The sequence below is a fragment of the Taurulus bubalis genome, assembly GCF_910589615.1.
Source record: "Taurulus bubalis genome assembly, chromosome: 18".
Lineage (NCBI taxonomy): Eukaryota > Metazoa > Chordata > Actinopteri > Perciformes > Cottidae > Taurulus > Taurulus bubalis.
Genome location: NC_136606.1, coordinates 7,910,751 through 7,922,565, shown reverse-complemented (window position 1 = coordinate 7,922,565; position 11,815 = coordinate 7,910,751). Strand labels below are relative to the sequence as shown.

General features: G+C 41.7%; 1 protein-coding gene across 1 annotated transcript; it reads right to left on the bottom strand.

Annotated features, from left to right (window-relative positions):
- On the bottom strand, window positions 1-10,434 carry ncapg2 (non-SMC condensin II complex, subunit G2; the record flags this gene model as incomplete). The annotated part of the gene is made up of 26 exons (XM_079234445.1): window positions 1-536; window positions 658-757; window positions 898-998; window positions 1,154-1,257; window positions 1,391-1,519; window positions 1,693-1,910; window positions 2,092-2,191; window positions 3,374-3,529; window positions 3,974-4,090; window positions 4,182-4,349; window positions 4,457-4,610; window positions 4,703-4,773; window positions 4,874-5,041; window positions 5,581-5,678; window positions 5,801-6,023; window positions 6,875-7,027; window positions 7,291-7,470; window positions 7,622-7,747; window positions 7,835-7,927; window positions 8,028-8,184; window positions 8,269-8,363; window positions 8,474-8,608; window positions 8,726-8,883; window positions 8,985-9,099; window positions 9,606-9,785; window positions 10,357-10,434. 26 exons carry the CDS (start codon window positions 10,432-10,434, stop codon window positions 485-487), a joined length of 3,429 nt encoding a protein of 1,142 aa, XP_079090571.1. The 3' UTR covers window positions 1-484.
- Window positions 10,435-11,815: the final 1,381 nt, after the last annotated feature.

The following is an 11,815-nucleotide window of genomic DNA, read 5'->3' as shown; positions in this document are numbered from 1 at the left end:
TACAGCTGACAGACCAACAGATACATAAACATACATAGTGAGACATGAAAAAATATATGTATTTCAAATGAAATTGGAAAAACGAGCAAAAGCTTTTTAGAAGAATACCACTCAATCTAAGAAACGGTATTTCTGTGGTTTATGGGGTTCAACATCAATATTTCTCAACCTTATCGATGCACAAAGCCTGAGAGACAAGACTTGAGCAATGTGTGCCATCAAGAAATAAATAAACAAAGAGAAGTGGAGCCAATCTGGAAAGACATGCTAACAGACAGTCACTTGTCACTGGTTTTAGATTTCAATCCAAACCATATTGTTTTAAAAAACCCTGGTCAGTGGAGTTTAAATACTTAATTGTGTTATTTTTGTCTGCCAGCAACTGAAAGTCTGTAATGCTAACAGCCAAGCAGACATTATACTGCTCTCCTCGGCTTCATAAAATACAAATGTAAAGCAGATAATACCCATCAAATCGGTCAACTCATAAATCCAGAATTTCATTCAAGGTCTTCACAGAAGATTCGTAAATAACCCTGTGGCAGGAGGGGATAAAAAGGTTAGCCATGACAGCTCATATAGCAAAAATCAATGAATTTATTGATCTACAGTTTATCTGAAAAAAACATCAGAACTGTCTTATGTCCTCCCGCTTACCTCTGTATGTCTCTGGTGTCTTCAGATGCGACTGCGTGCTTGTGAATCTGCTGCTGGACAGATGCGGCTGCGCTCTTCAAACCTGCTTTAGACTGCCCCGCTAAAAGTGTCACACATAACATACTGTGATTTATCTTTACGAGCAAAAAAAGAAAGACATTATTTGATGTGCTACAATTTTTTATTTAAATGGCATGGGAAACTAAAATTCGAATCTAAATTCATATCATGTAAACTCACTGTGTCTGACGACCGCCAAGACGTGCAGGACGGCAGCCAGTTCATTCAGACTGGTGATGGCCTCCGAGTCGAAAGAGGAGCTGACTTCTGTCAAAAATGCCCTGAAGGACAAATTCAAAAACCAATAAAGCTTTATGCATTACATTTAGTTCATGCAAATGTATTAAGCTCTCTAAAAGAACGGAGAAATGACGAAGCGGAGGGCACGTTCATTGGCCCCTGGTAGGTTTTAGAGTAGGTAAAGGAGGATATTTACCTGGTAAGAGAGGAGGACTTGAGGATGACAGACAGGAGGATACTGGACATAGGAGGCATGTCCTCCAATGACTCTGGGGTGATCACCTCTTCAGGGTGGGTCGTCTTTTAAAAACAAGAGCATAGCATCATTCATAATTGCCTTAATTGAATTGCTCGAGAATGTCATCGCTCGAGTCGCCCAGGACGTGTGTGATATTTATGGAAAAAGACAAATGCTCTGACAGGTCGGTCATACCTTCTGAAGCAAATGTATCTTCTCCACGATGACGACAGCAAAGAGAGTAGAGAAGACGCCGCAGAGAGGTGCACAGGTCTGTGCCACCTGGAGGAAGCCTGCCAGGCCGGGAACAGCTGACTGACACAGCTAAGTCAGGGAGCAAAGAAGGAGATGTTCTTAACACAAGACATAAAAAGGAGGAGAAAAGTCTTGGAGAGAACGCTGTACGGTGCTGGAATATTGAGAGTGCAAGTACAGTTCAGTTTATGTACAACATACGGCCGTAATAAAATAAAAAAAGAGTCCAATCGCCTAAGTACCAGTTTCCCCTCCTCTGGGTCCTTCTTAAGACGGCGAGCCAAGAGCTCTATAATCTTCTGGAAGATGTTGGCCACCACACCCAGAATGACAGTGGTTGCATCTTCCTTGTTTTCCTGAGCCTGGTTGCTGTTGTTGTTGTTGTTGTCCTCGGGTACCAAGCGGTCTGCCACCTCCTTCAGAATCAGCAGCACTGCAGGAATACACAGGTAGCCTGCCTCTGGAAACACAAAGGCAAATATACCTCATCTGTAAAGAGGTCAATTCAGGGAAAGAAAAATGGTGCAGCAGGACTGTTTTAAGTGAAAACTCAAGCTTCTGTTACGTCTTTCAGTTCTAAAAAGCCGTGTGCTCGAACCCTTGCTGCATCTTTCACTATAAAATACTTTTGTAACACTCACCTGAGAGGAGGGTGAGCGAGCACAAGTGGAGGATTTGACCCTTGAACGTCTCGTCGGCCAAATCCACGAGTAAAACATCTCGGCACACCGACAGAAAACCCTGGTAAAATGCATCGTGATCATCACGGTGAAGACAAATGTTATACTCATAAACGTTATACTAAAAAAACAGAACACTTATTAAAATCCACAACAAATAGAGATGAGGCCGAGTCTTTGGGGAACTACACTTCCATATAACGTCCATCCCTACTGCTAGCTGGTGATCTGCAGAAGCTGCCTACAGCCCCCTTTGCCCCCCAAACAGCATTAATAAGACGGGCACTAAAACCAAGTTATTCTCAATATCTGTTCACAGCAGTCATGTGGTGACAGTGGGAGAGTAATGGCACAAATAAAGGAGGGAAAAAAAGCCCATTTCAGTGTGGCAGTATGAGCATGTACATGAATGTGTGATGAGGAGTCTAAATTTACCGAGCAGAACTGAAAGTCCTGCAAGAAGGAGGCAAAAAGGCTCCACAAAACTTAATGTTTTGGATAACAACACAACTGTGCAAAGGCTGTGTGTTTGAGTGAGACACAGAATCTAAACTGGCAATTTATGAACAATGAGATGTGATTTAATTTGCAAGAAGTCTGCATTTGCCGGCAGAGAAATCATCTTGCATGGACTGACTTTGCAATTCACATAAATGACTGTACGGCAAAAATGTATTTTGAGGAGATACAGATGCACTCCATTGTGGACTCGCAACGATTCATCCATTCATCCACACACAGCATGAAAACCTCTCAGATCTCACAGTGGCTGCCCAATTATGTTTGGTCTCCACAGGTGTCACAAATATTACACATATCTTCTCTTGAGAGCTCTTGGGTTTCAATTTGAGGTGATGGTGATTAGCGTGATAAGACATAATGACAAAAACAATAATTTTGTTCATCACATTACCAGGAATAAAATGTTATGTGCAGCAGAAATATTCTATTATGAAAATGTAGCCACCATCAAACTGCACTGGAGAAGTGTGTCTCAGCTCTCAACACATTTCCCCCATTTGCCCAAATTGGCTTCTAATGCGGCCCTGCACATTCAGCAAGTCATTTTGGCTTCACTAATAATTATAGCCGGGCAAGTCTCAATAGAATATGCTCAATCAAGTATTGGTTTGGGCTCAATTAATCCTTTCATTGGATGTTTCACAGTCTAAAGTCCTTTACTGAAAACATGCAAGTTGGTTTTTCGGACCTTAATGTTTACATTAGTAATAATAGAGCTCACCTCAGTTATCTGTGCAGCAAGTGGCTGAAACTTCTCTGAAGCCTCCTCCTCCTCCTCCTCCTCATTGGTACGTTTAGTGAGGAAGGGCAGCACTCTCTCAGCTACCCACGCTGCCACATGCTCCAGAGAGAGCAGGTAGTCTCGACCCTCTGAGGACTAGGACAGAAATAAAGGGTTTCATCTTTTTACTTTTTCCCTTTAACCTGTTTTTGTAGTTTACAAAGGAAAACACAAACTACACCATTTAGGCTTGTCACAAAGTTACTGGCTCACAAAATGGAGGGAACAATTATTAGCGGCTTCTTCACCACCTGAGCGATTACTTTTAATATCGACTAATCATTTGGTTTGGGAAATGTAAAAAAAATGTTTTGTTTCATATGTTCAAAAGCTAAAAATCAAAAAGGTGTTCAGTTTACTTTAACATACAACAAAGACAAACAGCACATCCTGCCGTTAGAGAAGCTGGGCCTGTGAATGTGTCAATGCTTACTTGAAAAATGACTGAAAACATGAATTGATTATCAATATTTTAAAAACTGGATGAATAAAAGTGATCAAAAAGGATGAGAAGTAATTTGTGCAAAAGTAGAAACTCACACTGTGTTGCAGATGTGCACCGAGACGTCCGTGATGCATGAAGACTTTCAGTGACGTCTCCACGCTGGGGCTTTTGGGATCTTCAGTGGAGGAGCTGAGGTAAGTGTCCAGCACCGACTGTTGAGACAAATATCACCCCGATTCACACGTCACAGGAAAGCTGCTTCTCGTGGAGGACGGGTATACTGAGGAATGATATCCAACATACCCTCCAGTTTCCTAGAACTGTATGCAGGTGCTTCAGAGGTTGCGGACCAAGAGCCAGGACTTCCTCCCGTGCTAACGTGTGGCAGAACAGGTACTCCAGGTAAGCCAGTGCCAGGTCTGGTTTGGCCTCCACCGTCTCCTGGATACGCACCTTTCGTTTGGTGTTGTCCTGAAGCTGAAAGGAAGAGGACTTTTTACAAAGAGCAACGAGGGTCGCGTGATTGGATGAAACCTCTTACTTCAATCACAATAATTCAGGCTGTCGCGTTCACCGACCCCTTGCTTGGGCAGAGCCTCCGTGAGCCAGTCAGTGATGAGTACCAGGATGTCGGCAGCCAGGCCCCAGCTGCACATGCAGTCCAACAGCTGGCCGTACTGTGTTGCCGCTGCTCCCGAGTCCATCCTCCTCAGTCTGGACAGGACGCCACAGCTGGGAGCGGGACGAGAGAGACGGCTTAGACAGCGAAACAAAAGAGTAGAATGAGACGGAGGGGAGAGACGGGGAGATGAGTTACGACTTACCTGAAGGTTGGAACTGCAGCCGGAGGCATAAACGAGGCCAGCTGTATGAGAGGAACGGTACATCGCTCATCCTGGACAAACAAAGCAAGAACGTCTTACAGTAAGTAATAGCTGTTAATTCATTGAAGAAAAAAACAAAAGTACAAATAAATACGGGGGAGGTTTATGTACCTCAAAGGCCTGGAAATACTTGGACATCACACTTCCAAACTTGGCGAAAGTGTACTTCTGGGCCTCTTGGTTTTGTTTCAGGGACTTCTCGACGCTTCTCCACAGGATGACCACGATCTCCAGCAGACTGGACACGACGGCCATGTCTTTCCCCAACAGAGGTTCAGCCTGCTAAGATCAAACTCAAACTCAGACACACAGCATACTTTTTCATCTTATCTGATTATGGTTTAATTAATTAAAGCCCTGATCAGGCGGAGATGCGCAACAACAGGCGCTGCCTTGGCAAAGCGTATCAAGCAAATCAGCGTGGTGCGCCTCTGGATCTAATAGGATTCAAGCAGACAAATTATGTAGCAGCAGTTACCTTGAATTATGTATTTTATCATAATTAAATTTGTTGTCACCTTTTTAAAAATCTAAAATGTTAATTGATTGCTGGTTCCAGTTTTACAAATGTGTCTTCCTCTGTATATGATTGTAGATTGAATCTTTGGATATTTTACTTTTGCTTAAACAGAACAAGACATTTTAGGACAAAATATTTACTTACTTTATATTTAAAATATGTAATACTTTGTTTCACTATTTTTGAGGTCTTATAGACTCAGCATATTTGTCAAGGTTTAATTTGTGGATACAAAGTAAAGTAGCTATCTTTATTGAACATCAAAATAAAAAAAAAAACATCAACGTCTCCGTCTTACTGCGCTGTTCTCCTTGTTGCTGTCATTAATCTCAGAGACTTCACAGTCAGTCTGGATACAGCTGTTCACAGCACGCCGAATGGCCAACATCATCTTTACTGCAAGAGAAGACAAAACAATGGATGAACGAATTACAAACGCAACATGCAATTCGTTTTTTGGCGAGTCTTTCATAAGGCTTCCAAAAAGTCTGCCACGTACACACACACACAGCACTTACTTATGTTAGTGGGGGCGGTGTGTTTGTGCAGGTGCTGGTAGAACTTCCTGGCAGCCATGGGGTTCATCTGGATGAGAGTGATGCAGCGAGAGCACCACTCCCTCTCCGCCTCGTTGACGGGGAAGAAGGACTTGAAGAGCAGATCGACAACGCGCTTAGAAACCGGATGGGAATCGATAGCCAGACGGGCCAGCAGGTGGTCCATGTTGCACACGTCCCAAAACTGGAGAGCGGTACACAAGAAACTTTTTTTTACACGTGGCATTAACTTGCATCTTGTAAGTGGATTGTGTCTCAATGTAATTTGGCTAAATAACATCTGGATCTGTACCAAGCACGTAAACACATCTTCAGGATCACAAGTTTATGAGTCTGCTTGCCAACTATTTGATTTGTCTGAAAATCATTGTTTGAGTTGCACATGGAGGTATATTTTACATAGTCAAGCTACTTTGTGTATTTTAGAGATGGGTCAGTTTTGTTCCAAACAAATGTCTTCACCATCTTAAGTAATACGTTTTCCTTCATTGTTTATGTGGGGAATACATCCTTTCCAGTGTCTTGATTGTTAATATCATACATAAGTATGTATTCTGACTTTTTTTGTATTTGAAGGGCTAATAACTTATCAGATAGGCTGACTCCTTGCGCCTCTTAACCGGCTGCTAGGGGCAACAAGTCATCAACGACAAAAAGCATTTCCGACAATCGCTTGAGCTAAAAACAAGCCCTACCTAGTTTTAAGTTTACCTAGCTTACCTTTGGCCTTTGTTGTGGCTGAAAAAATGTCATGCATAGAAAGGTTTGGGCTCATTTTTAACCAGAGCATCTGCAGATTATTATGATCCAGTAAAGTTAGGCACGATACGAGATGAATAAAGCGCCATATTTGTTGTCTTCGCCAACTATCTTGACTGAAAGTGAGGAGCAACAGAACGAGATTCAACTTTTCTTTTTGGAAAGGGAGCGGTAGACACTCCAAACGGAGCTTTGCACTCTATTGTGTGCACTTGTATAGTCTGCATTGTATTATATTGTTGCATAAAGCAAAAAGAAACCCTACACATACAGTACCTTGGCAGCGCGCACCGCCTTGACCTTGATGAGCATGTCCAGGAAAGCGATGCGGACTTTCTCCGAGTTGTCATGAAGGCTGTATTTGAGGGTCGGCAGGAGCTTTTCCAATAGTGGATGGCTGAGACCGTTGTCCAAGACAATAGTCAGACACTGGGGAAAACATTACACAAAAAAAGTCATTAAATATCATGTCTACTGCCAATAAAAATCAGCTGCGCTAATTCTGTGTGCAGTAAATAACACATGACACAAAATCTGGACAAGAGCAGCCTAATTATTGTAATTCCTAACTTGACTTAATACTGCCAGTTTGTTGAACAACCTGGATAAGATTATATAGTCGTAATCTAACTTTAAGAGGCTCCCCCCATATTGATATTTTCCAGGTCAATATACTGGACATCAGGACAGACCTTAAAGACTGAGCACCGGACATCAGCGGAGCTGCAGTCAGTCGCCAGCTCCATCACCAGCTTCTTCAGGAAGTCTGTGACGATAGTGGGAGGGAGGAGCTCCCAGCACTTGCTCAGGATCTTACAGACTCCCAGGATAGCGTTGCAGCGTACGGTAGGATGAGGGTCATCAAGGAGGCCCTGAGGACGAGAGATAGCTAGTTGGAATAGTGGTGCCTTTTGCTTCTTTCAAAGCGCAGCGTCTGTAGTCGTGGATTTTACGTCACCAGAAATAAAAACGTGTAAGTTTCCTCACAACAAAAAGTAGATGAATGTTTTGAATCGTTCTCACCATTGCTGTGTCCAGCTGCTTTTGAATGGCCTCATCTATATTCTGGTTGCTCTGCTCCGGGTCGTGGACTGGGAAGGCCTCAGTGAAAAGATACGTGGCATTTGCACGCACCTCAAAGTTTGGAACCTGAAGACATCAAACGGAAACACGTTAGACTCGAATAAAATACAAAAAAAACTAGTAATGAATGCAGTTAGAGTTATATAGTCGTACACTTAAAGCTTTCCAGAGAATGGGCTTGTAGAGATTACAGAGCATCTTGTCCAACTTTCTACAGCCTTTCCTTGAGTGGAAATAGCTCACAATCTGCATATGAGAGCAAGGAGACAACACAAAGTGAGTAAAACTGCACATTACAACCTTAAATGCTGGGGGGAAAAATGAAAGAAGCAGCTAATAAATCCACCTGGCGGACTTTGCCATGGACAGGAGATGCTCTACGAAGGAAGATCGCATTCTGCATAAAATCCTGAATGCATGAGCTCTCAATCTTCTCCAGAAAGTCCCCGCTTGCCTTCTTCCATGCTCTGAAGTAGATCTCCATAATATGAGTAGTCATGGTCCTGCACAGACAAATGTAGTAGTAAATTACATAAAGACAACATTGTTTAGTGTTCCACTCAAACAGAATAAAGAAAGCGTCTTACTTGCTATAAAACTCCAGCTGGTTTTTAATGGTGCCGTGAATAACCCAGATGAAGTTGACGTTCCAGCTGAAAAGAAACACCAGGAATCGCTTTCCCTGTGACAATGTACACATCATCAGGCGGACAGCTCGAAGACGAAACCACGACAATGAGATTCAAAACAGAGACTCAAACATACGCTGCAGCTTGATATCACTCTACTCACGTCATCGTTTCTAACGTAATTAGGGCGATGAAAGCACTGGAGCAACAGGTCGATTATCTGCTTGTTTTCTTCTGATGTGTAGTCCAAACTCAACAGCACGTCATGGAGACTCCAGACTCTTTGGATCGCAACGCCCTGCCAACAGAGAGAAAGCATCAAAGTTTACAACAAAAACATGACAAAACTAAAAACTAGTGATAACCTAAAGGCCCAATATTGATTGATTTGATGCATAACAGGACAAATACTGACAGGTTTCTTCAAAGTGAAGCTCTTCTGCAGAGAGATGAGGAAAGCAGCGCGGCCAAACTGTTCTTTCTCCTTCAGTCCCTTCTTCCACCAGGCCTCACACAGCGTGTGGATATGGAGCTGCAGAGGAGCCTCGGAGACAGGCAGTGACACCAGAACATCTGACGGAAGGACACAAAATTCACCATGAAGTAAAAAAAATATTGGATCCACCTGAAGCTACATCAATTTAGAAGTGAGGAAACTCCGAAAGGACACCGACCGTGAAGCCTGTGGGCGATTTCCAGAAGGGCACTGTAGGCTTCATCGTCTTCTAGGACCTTTATGGACACGTCAGCCACGAGTGTCACACCATCTACAACAGCCATGACATGTGTCTGAAGGAAAAAATAACAGTGGATGTCACAAAAAAATGCTTGATTCATTGTTTGACACAAATTTCAACAAAAGAATATCAAAGTGAATGTGCTGTTCCAACTCCTCCCATCTGGTAGGCGCTACAGAGCACTGTATGCCAAAACCACCAGACACAGGAACAGCTTCTTTCCAGTGGCCGTCACTCTGATGAACAATTAAATCAGACACCTCCATCTGCACTACTTGCACTATTACCACCTTTCTGCACTAATATCCCAAATTCATTGTCCATCGTCATTGTTCTTATGTTCATATATATTTTTCGATATATTTATATGGTACATACTAGTTAAATGTTAATGTTGATGCTTAGTTTCTGTATCTTTAGCATCTTTTTTATATTTCTCTTGTTTATTTGTATATAATATGTATTTATGTACGACAAGAGCAATGTGTAACCGGAGTCAAATTGCATGTATGTGTACATACAAGCTGATTCTGATGTCACAGATGTACATAAACTCACAGGGTCCACAGCTGACTCCACTTCCATGCCCTCTTCCAGGCCCTCCGCCCACCGCTCTGGAGGCAACTCCTGCAGGACATCCTGAAGGAGCGAGTCCAGTTTCCGCCACAGAGTCAATCTCTGGTTCCTGGGCATCTCCTGCACCACCTCCTCCACATCGAACGGCTCCGCTTTGTCCTTCTGCTCAGCGACACGGACGAGAGCGGAGAGAAACGACTTGAGACATACAGGATGGACACACTGACGGATATAAAGACACGTTACATTCATGACATGCAACTTCTTATTCCCAGCAGTAGACAATTAATTAGCTCCACTTTGGATCATCAATAATTAAGTAAAATACCAAACTTTTTCTTATAACTTTAAATAGCTCTGGGTTATTTTTAAGCTATGCTTCTTTGAATTCTTCTTCTGAATGAAACTCCTTAAATTAAAACTAAATTGAAAAAAAAGAAGGGACTGTGATTTGCAGAAACTGTCAGACCAAATCACATTTAAGACTAATTTCCCAAAGGATGTTCCTAAAATACATAGTCTTCCCAAATTGTACCTGTACTACAGTTCAGTTGCTAACTGCAGTTCACAATTAGTATATTTAAGGTTGTCAGTTGTAAAACAAGCAAAAACTGTGTTAGAGTTTAGAGCTTTATGCCGAGATGTGTCAGGTTTAGTTTACTTCTCAAGTATTAACCTAGCTTTTCGTAAGGTTAATACATTACATTTTATATTCACGTTGCTAGTGACTCACATGAAGCTGGATGAAATGGAGGAAGTCCTCCACTTTCTCCCCACAGGCAGCCTCTAAAAACGCGTCTCGCTTCGACATGTTTCCGACGTGAAGAGTCCCAGTAAAGCTGCAACGAAGAAAACAGTCAACATAAAGGATTATGTGTCGATACTTTAAGCAAAACGGGGTCTGAGTAACTTCACTGTAACAAAAACAAAACAAACATGGCAGCCCGTTTTGTCGCTACCGTTAAAAGTGTTAATTGCTGAAGTTAATTTCACTTTGTCCGTTGGTACTCAAAGTATTAATATTTATAATCACGGTAGTAAAAAAAACAACCAATAGCTTCGTCATTTACCTTTTTATTTATAGTTGTGTGAGCCGACAAAGCGCTGGATGACAGCCTCCCATAACAACAGCAAACCCGCGCAAATTTTGATTCGTTGCGTCATGACGTATGACGTGCACTCTGACGTATTGCACTCTGACGTATTGTTGTCATTTGCTTCCACCGCCACTAGATGGCGACAAGACACTGCATATATTTTACAGACTTGCGGTGTATTTACCAGAATCATCATTTTACATTGGCGTTACGCTGTAGATGCCCACGTGGTTTGATTTATTCTATTGGATATCTGCCTTATCAATTACACCCCAATGCTCAAGGGAAATGACGCTGCAGTGCAATGTTTTGCGCAAGAGGCACATCTCCAACCTACTCATGGGCATGTGAGGGAAAGTACACACATAAACTCCAGTACTCCACAATGAGAAATCATTTTCTTTTCACTCCACGTCATTGATTACATATATTTAGTTACTAGTTACTTTACAGATTGAGATTATTGATACAAAATAAATACAATATGTTATAGATCATTCTACATTCTGTATAATAAATCACCTCTGGCCAGATCCTCCGGCAATTGAATCATCAACATCAATAACCCTAGCACCGCTTTGTTATTTAGTTAGTCACTGTGCATATTCATATTTCACTGTATATATTATATTTACACACTTCATGTACTTTGCATTTTTGCACTTTTTATTATTTAATGTTCTTTAATGTCTTGTACGTAACTCTGCTTGCTGCTGCCACAACCAAATTTCCCCTTGGGGATGAATAAAGTATATATCCTATCCTATCCTACACATGCAGTATCTAAAAGCAATATTCCAGTCCAATAACATAATATACCCTTTTATATTATACACTACACTATTATTTAGTACTCCAAGTACATTCTGATGCAGATACTTTTGTAAATCTACTTAAGTAACATTTTGAATAGAGGATGTTTACACTGTGTTATGTATACTTTTACTTACATAACTGATCCGAGTCTTTATTCCACCACTGATAGCATATATTTAAAGTCAATTTAAATAATTTATAGTTTTTGTTGCTGAACAGAAGGACCAATGTAAAACAAAACAACGAGACCATTTTCACAAGAGAAAACATTTATTCCTC